This window comes from Pundamilia nyererei, unplaced genomic scaffold (assembly GCF_000239375.1).
Source record: "Pundamilia nyererei isolate P.nyererei 1_Seehausen unplaced genomic scaffold, PunNye1.0 scaffold00278, whole genome shotgun sequence".
NCBI classification, from domain to species: domain Eukaryota; kingdom Metazoa; phylum Chordata; class Actinopteri; order Cichliformes; family Cichlidae; genus Pundamilia; species Pundamilia nyererei.
This window is the reverse complement of record NW_005187679.1, coordinates 528,404-544,480: the sequence shown is the minus strand read 5'-3', so window position 1 is coordinate 544,480 and position 16,077 is coordinate 528,404. Positions and strand designations below refer to the sequence as shown.

The 16,077-nt window shown below is 36.9% G+C and overlaps 1 protein-coding gene across 2 annotated transcripts in view; it reads left to right on the top strand.

Annotated features, from left to right (window-relative positions):
• Positions 1 to 16,077, top strand: part of cadps2 (Ca++-dependent secretion activator 2) — a 174,761-nt gene that overhangs the window by 32,317 nt on the left and 126,367 nt on the right. The window contains exons 4-11 of one of the 2 annotated variants that reach the window (XM_013915256.1): positions 245 to 325; positions 445 to 597; positions 1,085 to 1,206; positions 2,449 to 2,560; positions 4,683 to 4,822; positions 11,197 to 11,263; positions 11,960 to 12,068; positions 12,530 to 12,730. In XM_013915256.1, coding sequence (XP_013770710.1) covers positions 245 to 325; positions 445 to 597; positions 1,085 to 1,206; positions 2,449 to 2,560; positions 4,683 to 4,822; positions 11,197 to 11,263; positions 11,960 to 12,068; positions 12,530 to 12,730 — 985 coding nt within the window. Of the gene's footprint in view, positions 1 to 244; positions 326 to 444; positions 676 to 1,084; positions 1,207 to 2,448; positions 2,561 to 4,682; positions 4,823 to 11,196; positions 11,264 to 11,959; positions 12,069 to 12,529; positions 12,731 to 16,077 lie in introns of both variants that reach the window. The other variant, XM_013915255.1, reaches the window with a different exon arrangement.

The following is a 16,077-nucleotide window of genomic DNA, read 5'->3' as shown; positions in this document are numbered from 1 at the left end:
GCAGTGGTTAGGACAACTGTATGCTGGCATTAGTCACATTTAGGTGTGTGTGTGTGTGTGTGTGTGTGTGTGTGTGTGTGTGTGTGTGTGTTAAGTATATTATATGTTTTTCACAGGCTTGACATCCTGCTGAAACTCTCACATCCTCACACCTCAGCTGCTGACTGGTTGTACGTCAGAGAATTTCACTTTTCACTGGACAGTTAGTGACAATCTTTTTTTTTTTTTCTCCCTTCTTTTTCAGCTCGATAGCATGGATGAGCAGGCAGCTCAGATCCGTAGAGAGCTGGATGGCAGGTTACAGTTGGCCAAAAAGATTGCCAAGGTACTAACTGATTACTTGCATCCAGAAAATGTCACATGACTTCTATTTCCTGAAAGATACACATCCAATGTTGATGTTTACGTTAAGATGAACTTTAATGTATGTTGTGTTTCCTTCAGGAACGGAAATACCCAAAGTTTGTCTCTGCTGATATGGAGGCTCTGTATGTGGAGGAGCTGCGATCATCTGTCAACCTACTGATGGCAAATTTGGAGAGTCTGCCTGTGTCTAAAGGAGGTCCAGACTTCAAACAGAAGCTCAAACGCTCCACTGTAAATAACTCCTTTCTAGATCTTGGAGATGAGGGAGATCTGTCTAAGTTGGACATCGTCTTGTCTTTCACTCTGGAGGTGTGTTTGGGTTTATAGAAATGTCTGCTGGTAACTTGCTCACAAAATGCAGTGCTGTGAAAATGTATTTGCCCCCTTCACTATTTATTATGCTTGTGACAAACATGCAAAAAAATATTTTGGATCATTTAACACATTTTAATTTTTTTTTAGACAAAGATGACCTGAGTAGATTAAAATTATTTTTTAAATGTATGATTTGAAATCCAGGTAATCCTAGCATACTTCATGGCCTGTAGTTCATTCATTCAAAACTCTTCCAGCTGGGTGTGTTTCCTCTTTCTGTTACCTCTTCAAAGAGAAAGTGTCAGTGGTAAAAGCTGGGGATGTGAATGGGTTACTCTGGGTTGAAAACTGAGTTTGTTTGTTGTTCTGTTTGTTGGTGCCAAACCTCTGTTGATTTTCTCAGATTGTAATCATGGAGGTCCAGGGCCTGAAGTCAGTGGCCCCAGACCGTATGGTTTACTGTACCATGGAGGTAGAAGGAGAAGAAAAGCTACAGACCGACCAAGTAGAAGCCTCAAGACCACAGTGAGTTAATCTTCCTGATCTGTTCAGACCAGGGGTGGGCAATTATTTTTACCAAGGGGACCACATGAGAAATTGTGACTGTTGTGGAGGTCTGCAGCAATAAGCTGAACTCAGTCCTGCTCCATGTTATTTCATCTCCTGTTGAACTTATTACTGTCTTATTACTCTCTTGGGAAAATGAATTGCCCACATTTGATTTAGACTGTTTCGAATACCCAAATCTCAGTTTTGACCACCCAAGTTTGTGAATGTTATAACCTGAGAACAAAGGAGTTTCAAACTGATACCATAGGTATATCTAAAAGTCTTGGACAGTTCAGTGACCTCGACCTCATGGTCAAGGAAAATTTTGTGAATGCGATAACTTGAGAAGGGGAGAGATAAAAGAGAAGGGGACAAATTGCTGTACAGTCCCATATACAGTGGGACTAACTACTTCAGGCTAAACTCATAATTCCAGCTTCTAATCTTTAAGTGTCAATTTTAGCCGCACAGTTTGTTGGCCCATTAATAAAACGGGCTGATACTATCCCAGGCAGAATTTTGTTAGAATATTCTTTTCAATTTAATTTCATAGTAAAGGGTTGAGGGGAAATTACAGCAGGAGACCAGCCAAGTTTATTCAGTTCAGGTCGGAACCAAAATGAATGAAAAAAGGGAGAAACCCAGACAGACTGGAGCAATAAAAGTCATGCTATGCAGATTAATGACCACCTAGACAAGATGGAACATGCAGAATTTTGTTTTTGTAGAAAAATATGTACAATAATTATAACCTCTAGGACTGAATTTGAAGCCAGTTGAAGAAGTCCCCCAAAACACTCCAAAAATGAGTACATTCCAGTGAATTTCAATGTTAAAATTTCTAATTATGTCTAATTTTACAGTTGCTTCTTTAAAAACAAATATTTCTATGAGTTCCATAAGGTGGTGGATTAAAAAAAATGTAACTAGTTGAAATCTCATATAACCTTAAATTTTTCTCTATTATGGAGGTGGTTGCTTTGACTAACAGGCATTTTTAATACAATTGTCTGCCAAATAATGTGACTTGCTGTGCGGTTAGCAGCCAAAGCAGTACCAAGATGGTGTGGTAGTAGAACATACAGTGGTGAGGCAGCAAAAAGGCTGCTAATGTTAGCTCGAGTTAAATCTGTTTATCTTCAATTCCTCCCTGTCCCAGTGTCAACAGCAGTGTCAACCTACAATTTTACAAACCATTAAAATTCTCATGTCTTTCAGGTGGGGGACTCAGGGGGACTTCACCACAACTCACCCTCTGCCTTCAGTTAAAGTGAAGCTCTTCCTAGAGAGCACCGGGGTCTTAGCTTTGGATGACAAGGAGCTGGGCAAGGTGAATAAATCTATTATTCTGGTTTATTAAAGTCTATTTAGTGTATAATGTTTAGTAGATAATATTTACTTGTTTAGAAAAGTTCTCTATATAAAGATAATTAACTACATTCAAATGATCAAAGTGAAAATAACTGTGTAATTTAGTCTGCATTAGTTACATTGTCATTTTAGGCGTAGTGTTATTGATAATAAATGTGACTTTAGATACAACATTTCTTCAATTTCATTTCTCTGTTGTGAGTTTTTTTTTTTTAATTTCCAGACCTCGATAATGAATTTATATTTTACTCCAGGTTGTCCACATTTATAAATGAGTATCGTGTGAAAGTTGTTTGAAACTTTGATACAACCTTAATGTTGTATCAAAGATGGTTTTTTTGCTCAGAAACTTGGGTGACTGCTAAGTGAACCAGATCCTTTTTTTTTTTTTTAACCCTTTGACCACAATGGGCTGATTGGGTAATGTTGTCACCCTGCTGGGCAGCGGATGGGCAGGCAACATGGACACCCAAGATTGTGAATACGGTAACTTGAGAACAAAATGATGTAGAATTTTGAAATTGGTACCACAGGTGTATCTGTTAGAGGGCTGTGGGTACCAAGACTTCCCAAGACGTCTTCTGACAATCAGAAATTGAAGAAACACTAGACATGGGGGAAAAAAGTCCAGTTACCTAGCACTATAACTGATAAGTCCGTACAAGATCAGAATAATTTCAGAGGTCATGAAAAATTTGTTTGGAGGAAAGGAATCCATCAGTGAAGGTTTAGAGAATTTGATTGGCAGGTGAGACAACTCGAAGTTCTAAAAGCTTCAGATGTTATTTGTAATTTTCACACATATCTACAAGATCCAAACATGTTGTTGTTGTATACAAGTTCAATCCCGATTAAGCTGAATTCACAGTTCATTGTGTGTATGGAGGAGATAATTGAAGGTCAGGGAAGTCAAAGCACAGTGAAAACAATGACTGACAGTTGCTGGTTGGAAGTTTCTTATTTCTTCCAGACTATATGAATGAAACGTCTTACTGCATGAGAGCAGCTGTGATTGGTACATGCAAGCATGTGGTCAGGTGCCGATTTAGGGAATGCGTGATTTACGTTTCCTTCCTGTTCTATTGATGAAGCATGTGATTTCAATACTGCTTGAACATATTCATTTAATTTTGGGAAGTCGAAACAACAATCAAGATAAAAATTTTAACATTTAGTGTAGCCCAAAGAACTAATACGGTCTCATATGTTAAGGGATTTCATGGAAAAACAGTGTAAGGTTTTTTTATAACTCCAAAACAAAAGGCCAGACGGACCAGGGAACAACTTAATTGTTGGCGAGGATGTGGTCATTGTTTGGCAGACCACTTGTCTTCTGAAGCTGTTCCATTCTTAGTAAAAAATAAAGACACTATAACAAGGTATTGGCAAAAATAGTCAAAAATGAACAGAGTACTCTTTGATCCAATGTGAACTGCTCATCTCACAGAAAACAATGGGAAGAACCACTTATTTCCTCTACACAAAGCATTTATAGCTTGTCATCCTTTCTACCGCCTCTCTTCTCTTACTGGACCTTATATCTTCTGAGATGACAACTAGCATCATGCACGGTGACATCCAACCACACAGTCCAGCCACACTTTATCATCCTCTCTCCATTTGACTTACACATACACACTTTAAAATCAAATGTTCTTTTATTCACTTACATAGGAATACTTTCTTTTACCTTTTTCTTTAAATCTCTGGGTTTGCTCATCACAATATACTCTTATTAAATCATACATTCAAAAGGTCAGACATTGTTTTACATGAGTTGCTCCTTGGTGTCACTCACTCACACATCCTCATCTTTTTCTCATAACCACTCTCTCACAGCCTCCGAAGTTATCTTTGCATCACACAACTTATCAATTACTTTGAATCGAACCACAATTTACAAAAACATTATGCTTTAATAAATAAGACTCAAGACCATAAATTTAGTAGGAACTGTTAAATAGGTCTTTACTGCGGTTTTAGGTCAGAAAGCTGAGGGCTATTTTCCCATAGACATTGTACTCTTTTTTTTTTTTTTTTTTTTTTTTTTCCTGATCTATTTCTCCATTCCTCCCTCTCAGGTAATCCTGAACCCGACTACCAATGGACCAAAGCACATAGAGTTCCATCGTATGATTGTCCCCAAGAACAGCCAGGACACAGAGCTGAAAATCAAACTGGCTGTCCGCATGGACAAACCTCCCAACATGAAGCACAGCGGGTGAGTCACATGCTACATCCTGTTTCTTTTTTCTTTTTTGGCGGGCGCGGTTTCAGTTGGGTTTTTTCCCCCAAAGTTTTTTACTTCAGTGCTTGACAGTTGGATAGCAAAGAGGTCACAGCCCAGCCCAAGTTTGTAAATGTAATAACTCAAGAAGGAAGTGACTTGACACCATAGGTCTGTCTACGAAAAATCTCTGACAAGTTCAATTCTCAATCTTGTGAATGCGAAAACTTGAGACGGGAGTCACCTAGGATTTTCAAAATCATACCAACATGTTTAGTGAAACATTCGAACCCTGATGACCTTGACATCAGAAGTCAAGTTTTCTGAGGAGGATTTTGAAATTGTAATCATAGATTTCAAAGGAGCTTGCAAAGAAAAGCGTCTGGACTTCTTTAAGTTGCTTGAAGACGTTTCACCTCTCATCCGAGAAGCTTCTTCAGTTCTAAGGTCAAATGGTGGAGAGTCCCAGATATAAACCTAGTGGGAGTCTCCCCCCACAGAGGGACAAAAGGACCCCCTGATGATCCTCTAATCGCCTGAGCCAAGGTGTGAAACTGGGTGTGGGTCCCAATCAGCCAGAGTTTTGGGGTGAGCTCACTGTGAAACCTGGCCCCACCTTATCATGCGAATTCCTGAGGTCAGATGGCCCAGGATGTGTCTGCCATCTATAACCCAGTTTTGAGATCCCTTCCCAGACGCCTTAACGCCCACTCACATCCTGGGTTGTGAGTGGGCGTTTTGACTAAGGTTTTGTTTTTGTTGTTGTTTTTTTTAAATCTATTATTTATTTCTCCTTTCTTTAATGTCTGTTAACTCTGTGACGGCAGCACCTGAGTCCACAACAAATTTTCCTAAGGGGACAATAAAGTATATCAAGTAATTGGTTTCAGGCAGCAGTGTCTGAGGTTTGCCATTGTACAAAACACTTGCAGAATTTAATCAGGAATACTGCCACACTCCACATTGGGATAAATAGATTTTAAAGAAATATCACATTGCTATGCTTTGTTCTTTCTTTCTGAACATAAGTCACAAATGTTCACATATGTTCATTGAGGAAGGTTTTATTTTGCTTTTTTATCAGCACTTTTTAGCCTGGTTGGTTTTCTCAATGGCAGCTAAAATTAGAATCACTATTCTTTTAAAATATTTCTGTGTAAGACTTGTTTGAGTTGTTACTAGGGCTGCTCAATTAATCGAATTTTAATCACGATTACGATCTGGGCTTTCAACGATCATTAAAAATGACTGAGCCGATTATTAGCCCCTCCCTCATTTATCCGCGACACCTTAAAGGCCGGTCCGTGAAAATATTGTCGGGCATAAACCGTCCGTGGCGCAAAAAAGGTTGGAGACCGCTGATTAAGAGGACCCGAGGGAAGCTCGGAAAGCTAAGCAGAAGTTATTTGGAGAGTGACTGCCGTTGGTTGAAAAGAGTTAAAAAAAAAAAAAACTTCAGTGGTGTTGCACACTATTTTATATTATTTTTTTAAAGTCATTGTTAACCCTTTAAAGCCGGTCAGAGCAGCACGCTCCGTTTTGCGTAACTATTTTTAAATCCCTGTAGAACCTGAACCGTGTAAGCTAGCGCAATAATTTGTTTTGCATATGAAACCGGAGGAGTTGTACTTACATCTGATGCCATCAGCTTGTCCTCGGTCACGGTTTCGTTCCACATAAAGCTTTGCAAAAATTGCATAAAAAGCGCTTGCAGGAACAAAAACATAATATTCCAGAAACACGCTTTGCCGTTCCTATCAGCTGTTCGTAACACTTCCCACAGTGAAATGATGCACCTGCTGTTTTCTTTGCAAATTTGCATCATAGGATTGTTTTTTGTTTTTCCTGCAGTATATAAAAATTGCTGTATCTCCAAAATAAAACTATGAAGACACTCAAAATAAATTTCCTGTTGTTATAAACTATTTTTTGCAACTTTATTGTATTTAAAGTTTTGAGGGATAAACCTCTTAAATTTCTCCAAGTAGAAATATATGTAAACAAAACAAAAGCGATTTTCAATTTTTTTTGTAGTTTATTGCACTTTTTTGCAATTTATGTAATTACTATGGACTTAATGCATACATATTATTAAAATATGGGCTATAACAGTTGTATTGATGTATAGCAACTTGAAATGCTCCCACAAATGGCACTACAGCATGTAAAAAAATAATATAAGCTCTGGTGGACTTGGTTCTATAGTAGGTCTTAAAGGGTTAAATAAATATCGTCAAATAATCGTGATCTCAATTTCAGTGAAAATAATCGTGATTATCATTTTTGCCATAATCGAGCAGCCCTAGTTGTTACTGTGTAGTTTTTATTTTAACCAGAAGATGGAAGCAAATTCAAATTTTCCAGCCTGCAAGTGTTGCTGAAAGAAATATTTATTTTCTTTTAACATTTCATGTCTCAATTGAAGAGTTCATTTTTTTAAAATATATTGTATGGAGTCAGGTTTTTTTTTTTTCCTTCAAAATTTACAGTAATAATTAGAATTGGTTTTAAACTAACAGTTTTAAATTCAAATTTCCTTGGAAAAGATGATGCAGAGTCTATGGTCTCAGCAGTTTTCAGTGTTTCCACTCTTTGTGGAAAACAAACAAAAAACAAACAATCCGGTGGACAATCTGACTTCATGTAACTAAATTCTGCTGTATTTTCAGTAAGACGAGAGGAATGAGTCACACCTCTCATTTTGACTCATGGTTTATGACTCAGGCAGAAACGTGGTTTGTCTAAAAATTCTAAGGTCTGTGTTTGCTTTCCAATTCCTTGGGCGAGATACTGAACCCTAAGTTGCTCGTGATGTATCCTTCAAATTTTAGGCACTTAGGTTTAGAAGAAGCGCTTGTATGAATGTGTATGTGAATGAGTCTTGTGTATGAATGAGCCTCACACATCTAATGAGCCTCCCGCAGGAGCCGACAAACGGTTCTGTTCATTACTGTAACAATGTGGGAGTCGGGCAGTTTTAATAATTGACTGGCTGGTTGGTAACTGCACTCCATCTGTAGCCTTCTTGGTTTACACAAGGGGTCAGTATCGGTCTCTCTGTTACTTCTGCCTCTCTGGTCCATGTTCAGCTCTTCTCTTTGTTGGTTTTCTGGCATTTGATTTATTAAGGGTTGTGCTGTGCCTGCTGCTTTGATGCTGTTCCACCAACTGAGGTCAATGTCTTACATGCTGCATTTCTGAGTTTTACCTATAAGATTATCAAAATAACTCCACACATGTCAATGAAATGAGTCCAACTGAAGCATTTCATTACTTCTCTTATAGCAAAGAAAATATATAAAAATAGAAAACTTATTCTGTTAAAAGACATTTTGCATTTGGCAGTGTTTGTGGGCTTAGGTTCAAACTGTAGAAAAAAACAAAACAGTAAAAAATTAGTCAAAGTGAATTAAACTCGATTAGGAGACCAACAGATGCAAAAACACATTTGATGGTCAAAATAAAACGGGCAGGGAAACAAAATGGAAATACTTTATTTAAATCCACAAACGTTGATTCTGTTCATCTGGACGTAGCGTTTTCTTTATTTCAAATGTGTTTTTGTATTTTATGTGAACAGTAGAAGAAAACCAGCAGTCTACATTCATTTATCATAAATATGATTCGGTCTTGTCTTAAAGTCCAATGTTTGACTGTGTGTGTGTGTGTGTGTGTGTGTGTGTGTGTGCATGCGCGCGAGTGTGTGTGTGTGCGCGCGTGTGTGTGTGTGTGAGAGAACAAAGTTGTTTTATGAAAAATGTTGCTTTGCTCAGATTCTCCCAGTGAAACCGATTCATTTGCTAAAATCTCATTTTCTCATAATCTAACATTCATTATTTTATGGCAGATATTTGTTTTTATCTGTCATTTGTTACAAACAAATATAAGTTGACCGTAGGCATCTATGTTAGTTTTAAAACATGAACGCATCATTTTCCAAAAATGTTTTTTTCTTATTTTAACAAGGAAATGTCTTCGTATTCTCCACATCACTATAAATTGTATTGTGTGAAACAGTACTGATTAATTACGAACTATAAATAACTGACACTTTTTATTTAAATAAGAAGAATCATCTCTCCAGGAGGCAAAGTATCTCTTTTTTTATTTGTGCTGAAATAAATGAAGTCTATTACAAACTCAGTAATGCTGCTGCGGATAATCTGTTCTATTACTTTGTCTTAAAGTATGTCTTTTTTTTCTTACAATTTTTAAAATCGCAGCCAATCTGCTACGGTTATAACCAGATTTAGACACAAAAACGTTCTTCATTGTTGTAACATCGGTTCTTTTATTTCAAACAAATGGTGCCTAATATATAAATGCAATGAGAAACACTGTAGTTGCTCAGTGTGTCGACAGACTTTAAAACCCTCAGAGTCTAAATGTCTGGCTAAATGACCAGTTTAAGATGGATGTTTTTGTGCTGTGAGGACTGTTAAATGTCTGCAGTGAACTTTTTGGCATCAACCGTCCATCTCTTTGGATCCTTGCAGCTGAAGGATGTTTGAAACAGCAGGAAGGAGCAGGACCAGCAACCAAATAATTTACACAAGTGGCTGGCGAACAGTGCCACATGTTAACCTGGAGTCATGCAGAATGGCCCAGATTCTCCATCCAGACACACCACAGCCTTGACTGGAGGCCTTTTCTTTAAGGGCAGGCATCAGGGCTGAAGAAAGAGGTCTCGCCATGGATTGATTTTCCTCACTTGCACTTGCCTGTATCCCACGCTTTAGGAGGCCCAGGAGCAGCCATTGATTGAGAGGCCATGCTGGTCATTCTTCCATTTTGAGCTGCTGCTGTTGTCATGGCCTCTTTCAGCTCAAAACTCATTACTTTAGTTTCACTTTAGATAAAAAATAATTGTTACTAATAATTTGGTGTCATATTGGGATATGAGACACAATAAAAATAATATCAAAATAATGATTTGGTACAAAGAGGCTCACAAAAGCTTGTAAATATTTTAAATGTAAATGTAGTTTTTGTTTATGTTTTGTTCTTCTTGGGGTGGGTTGCATTAAAACAGTATACTAACCTTTTATCTGAAGCAGGAGGCAAATGAATATCTCAAGCAAAACGTTGAAAACAATTTCTCCTGAAGTTATGCATTTCTATACTTGGTTTTTTGTCATTTGTACCTACAAGCTTCAAGAACAGTAATAGTAACCAGTTTTTCCTTCATTTATTGGTGAATTGTAAGACGACACTGCCCACACCCAAGGCAGCAGTCCAAAATCCAAAGAGTGATTGACTTTAAAGGTTAGGCGTTTATCAAAATTAATGCATTTGACATTCAAATTTATTAAACTACAAGAAAAGAAAATAAGTATGCTCTTTTATTTTAGAAAATACAAAAACTCCTGTGGAGCTCCACAAATCCATTTCACATTTGACAAAACAGTCTTTCCTCAGGACCCCTTTAGTGGCTCTTCTGGATCTTTCAATGGTATTGCATGATCTTTATAAGCTGCTGGAAATCTTCAAAAGCTTTTTAACTCTTCAGTGTGAGACTTGGGTTGCTGTTTGAATTAGAGATGACAAACTATATGTCAAATATTTTGAAAGTGCATCCTGTAGGCCAGTAGCAGCCCTCGGTAACATTTTGTACATGATAGATGGACTGGTTCCTATATAGCGCTTTTCTACTCTGAGCACTAAAAGCACTTGTGTGGTGTGTGTGGGCATGAAAAAGAAAGAGTAAACCATAACACTCTGTAAAGTAGGACTTCTCAAAATGTTACTGAAATTGTTGGTGAGCACAAAACGTGAGCACGAATTCTACAGACCATTTAAAGAACAAGAGTAATAAGAGTTTCTACTACTTATAAGGAGAAAAGTAATTTTGCTTGTTTTTGTGATTTAGAGGACCACATACATTTTTAAAAATCCACTGCAACCACAGTTCATCAGGCAAAATGCCTCAGAGTATTTTCTTATTCTCAAGAATATCTTTATTTAATTTGAGCAGAGTCTGTGAGTCAGTTTAAGAGATAAGTGGCTTAAGTTTTATGCAAATTTCTCACCTTGGAAAAAATATTTTCTACATGATTTAATAGTAAAACTGACAAATTGGGTTAAATAGTTTAAAATGGATGTAAATCCATTTTGGGCAGGACTATTACATATGATTAATTTATTTGTAACTATTCCAACTGCTTTAAGTACCCATCAGAATAACTAATCTAGTCTCATTTTAGCCAGCTTATTTAGCTAGCTAAAATGAGACGTATATAAATGGGTAAAATGAGTGAGTCATCTGTTAAATTAGTGTGTGAAACACAGTATCGTACATGCAGTTCACTTCAGGAAAAATTTTTTTAAAAAAAGCAATCAGTAACTCACTGTCTTTCTTTGTGCTTCAGATACCTGTACGCTATGGGGCAGAGGGTCTGGAAACGCTGGAAAAAAAGATATTTTGTTCTTGTCCAGGTATGAAACTGGTGAGACGCTGCTCAGATGAATTTGTAAGCTGTGACTGATATGGACAGAGGTGTAATACAGCAGCAGCAAAGTGTTGACATTTGAAGGATCTGATTCAGGCAGCGTTTTGGTAGGACGCAGCAGTCACATATGAAAGCTTCGGCCTTCATAGGAAACCGGTTGTCTCAATTCCTTTGACACTTTTTTTCCCCAACTTAAGCTGACATTAACTTTCTGAGCATTAGAGGCACATGGGGCAGATTCTTGCAAATCTACCCCATGCTTTTGTGACAGCCAACCCCCACGAGCTTGTAACGTCCTCAGATACTGTTTCTCTGCACCTGGAATCAAATGTTTAACGGCTGTTCATATTTAATGACGGCTGGTAGTAAGACACTGTGTAGCCAAAGTGGACACAATGACATTGCCCACTGATTTGTGAAGACTTGAGTTTGCTTTTACCGTCTTTCTGAAATCAGATGTGACAGTCAGAATATGTCATAATCTTAACAAGTTCACATGATTCATATTTAACAGTCATTGCGTAGCCCTAACACTAAATTTTACATTTTTTTAGCACATTTTGTGGGACAGCAAAGAAAATGAACCTGGAGAACTTTCATGTCTGTGGACTGTGTGTGGGTGTGTGTGCATGCATGTGTGTCTGTTTTTGATTGCTCATGAATTTGTGTCGCTGTCCTGCAGGTTAGTCAGTACACATTTGCAATGTGCAGCTATAGAGAGAAGAAGGCTGAGCCTCAGGAGCTGATGCAGCTGGAGGGCTACACAGTGGACTGCTGTGAGCCTCGGCCAGGTAGACATGAAAAAGAAATGTTAAAAACAATAGCACGATAGATTTTGATCATCTTGAAACTGAGTGTGTACAAAGAATAAAGTTATTGGAGCCAATAAAATAATTAAAACAACTCTAATTTATGGAATTATACTAAAATTCTGTCAAAAAAGCTGTTTAAATGTTACGTTTAAATGCAATTTTTATAATTTTTGTTGTGTTATCTGTTTCTCTGCTAAATTTTGTTCATAACCACGTTCTCTATTTTGAAGATTACATTACAGACTTTTCAATATCTCACTTTTGAGAAAAGTAGGGAGCATAGATTTACTACAGTTTAAAAAGAAATTGATTATAAATCATCAAGAAATGATTTCATGGAATATGATGAATATGATGAAATTGTCACAAAGTAAGATTTGGATGTGCTTATTTTTCATTATTCTGCCCTTTAACATTCACTTCTTTTATCTCCTCTTTAGGTCTGCAAGGTGGTCGGGTTTTTTTTAACGTGTTGAAGGAAGGCGATTTGGTGATGTTTGCTTGTGATGATGAGCAGGAACGGGTGCTGTGGGTCCAGGCCATGTACCGAGCGACTGGACAGTCCTACAAACCGATCCTCCACCCCAAAAACAAAACCCCAAACTGCAGAGGAGGAAACCAAAAACTGACATCCCCCATCAGTAAGTTCAGCTTCTCACTCGATCTGTTTTGATTATCTGAATGTCATTGAAGAAATGAAAAGTGGCAAACTACAGAAAGTGTTCGAATAGCTTTTAAAATCAAACAGTGTTTATTGGGAAAGGAACCACAACTGTAAAACACAGAGTTCAGGTGCATAGTTACATATTCTGTTGAATGCTTCTGCCTGCAATCTTTATTTATCTATAGAGACTTGGCAGAACCTGAGTGATTGTAAGTTGTTGTTTTCTAAGTTTTAGTGTCTTTATTATTGTGGTTGCTCTTAAATGGAAACCATTAGAAAACCTTTAGTTTTCGTTTATTTTAGTGAAATTAAAACTGTAAATAGAACCATTTGTATAAAAGCAGGTCAGTTACAAATCTTTCTCTTGAGAGATAAATCCAAATTTACTTGATGATTTTTGTCGCATTCACATAATTTACTTCCAAACAGTGAAGCAGGTTGGTGGGAATGTACTTTTTTTTTTTATGTACCAGGTCCGACTCAAGAAAAGTTTAAGGTATAAGTGTTGTTGTAATAATGATAATAATATAATAATAATAAAAATGATGATGACGACGACGACGACGACAACAACAACTTCTGTTTAAAAGCGCCTTTCAAGACACCCACGGACACTTAACAATAAAATAAAACACAGCAAAACAATGACAAAATGAATAATTATAATAACAATACAAAGATTGTTATTATTATTGTTGTTGTTATTATATTAGAGTCACATTAAGAAAAAATAGATTATTGATCATTTTGAGAATAAAGTCAAAATTTTCATATTAAAATTGAAAATTTATTTTGAGAAAACATTTGTATTTGCATCTCCAGAAAAAAGTCAAAATGTGGAGATCACCACGGTTGCTATACCCTGTCAATTAATTAAAGCCTACTTCAGAAAATGTTTTAGTAGCAATAAAGGAAATGATTTCTCTTTTAGCACATAAACGATGCGGTGTATGTATAAGGGCATTGAAAGGATGGTTTGAGTAAGCTGCATCTGGTGAGATGGAAAAACACAGAAACAAGGAAGAGTTTGTGTTTTTCAAAATGAAGTGGCTGGTAAAGGACAAATGCAAGGTTATCAATAGTTACACCCTCATGCAGCAAAGAGATTGTGTGTTGTGTCAGACCGCTGATCAATTTGTTTTACTAAGTCATCTACACGAGGCGTTTTGTAGAGGTTACAGCAGTTGAGGCAGTTTGTTCTGAAACCGTAACTGTAATCTGCTCATAATTGGATGTGCGGATTACAAATTACAGTCGAAAATACAATTACAACTTTTTTCTCAAAATAGTATTTTAACTTTATTCTCAAAATTATCAATAATATTTTTTCTTGATGTGGCCCTAGTACACCTTCATACAAGTTTATTATACTATTATACTAATTTGTCAGAATACTGACAAATTAACAGTTTGACATGCACAACGTTACCATCATGTATCCTGAGATTACCATTATATAGCATTTCAGTGTTTTAGCACCAGCACTGCTGTAGAAACCTCACAGCAGCATTGTGTTTGTTGGTTCAGTCATACAATACAATACAATACAATATAATACAATTGGATTATGCAATTATTTCCTTGATAGCTCATAGTATTACATTAGCACAGCCTTATCCTGGGGTTGTTTTGGTACTCTGTAGTCAGCCTAATGGAAAACAGTTTGATGGAAGAGAAACAGCACCTTTTTAGCATCAGGTTATGTTAAAATAAATAAAACTCTGTTGAAGCCTGCAGACCAAATCTGAAGAGTTTGATATCACTGTATGTTTTTCTAATTTTTGGTCCTGACAGTCTTTAATTTAAAGTAATTCTTTCCTTTTTTTTCTCATCCACTGCCATCCTTTTACCATAACACGTTTTTATTGCGATGTTGCTCCCTTCTTTCCACTGTACACAGTGTGAAGAGTTTTTCATTACAGAACACCAATCAGACAGCAGGTTCCAAGATGGTGTTTTTTGTTTGGAGAGGGTTTCATGTTCACATGCTGATTGGTTCTGTATCACACAGTCACACAGCAAGAGTCGGATCGAAACAGCTTAACAGCATTGTAGGTCACACTACTGTGAGAGAGGAAAAACAAACACAACATATGGTAAAGATGGAAGGAAGAGAGTATGAAGACAAAATTAAATGGTGACACTTTTTTCTTTAATACATCACATACTGTTCATCCATTTTCTTGCCGTGTTCTCATTTTCTTGAAATGACTTCCTCCTTTTTTCTTAACAGCACACAGTAATAAATGTAGCCTATTTTCAAGTCTGGAGGCCAGTTTGAATTAGAGACTCGCTTTGCACCCTTGAAAAACTTACTTTTACAATAATTGATTACATAGCCATGGGGGATAGATTTCATCACATCAGATATCTTTCTGAAAGTACTGGTACTAAGTTGGAGGATAAAATTCACCTACTGTTATCATCTTTAATGCCTTTTACCAACATATTGCAGAGCAGCTACTCCTGCACAGGTTGATTATCTTGTTAATCATTTACCTTCTTCACTACATATGCCTTGCATGACTAAAGAGAGCCTCAAATCAGAAGTACTTAACTCCCTGCTATAACTGTCAAACTCAGTAATGGAGTCTCACTAATTTAGAAGAACATAATTTAGAGAAATAGTTTGCTGCTTTAATTAAAAAAAAAAAAGCCCTTCTTAAAGCTAGAATATCCTAAAATTCATCACTGATTGAAGAAAATAAGAACAACAGGTTTCTCTTCAGCGCAGTAGTCAGGCTGACACAAAGTCAGAGCACTGTTGAGCCAAACATTAATACAATGGTATTAATGGTTGGCTTGCTATTAATAGTTAGAGTAATGACTTCATGAATTTCTTTACAAATAAAATTTTAACGATTAGAGGAAAGAATCACTGATAATGATATCATAGATGTAGCATTATCTACGGCTACTTTCGGTACTTTCAGTACTTTCACTGATATTCATTTAGTCCTTTTCACCAATTAATGTTTTTAAATTAACTTCAGTAATTACTTCCTCCAAACCATCAAAGTGTCTTTTAGACCCCATTCCTATCCGGTTGTTCAGTCTGACGTCACTAGCCGTGTCTGGGTCTAAACTCCGCTGCAGGTCCATATATCAAACGATCACTATGGCATTACTGAGAGTTGAAAAACTGTCTAAAGTCTTTCATCTTTAATAAAATGATCAGCGTTCTGCTCTACCAGGTGTAACAATTGAGTTTAACATCCAGGCATCCATGAAAACGGAATTTATGACATTTAACGGAGTTAGACGTTAGCAGGGAGTTGGCTCGCTAGCTTCTATCTAAATACAATATAGCATGTCCTGACTGCG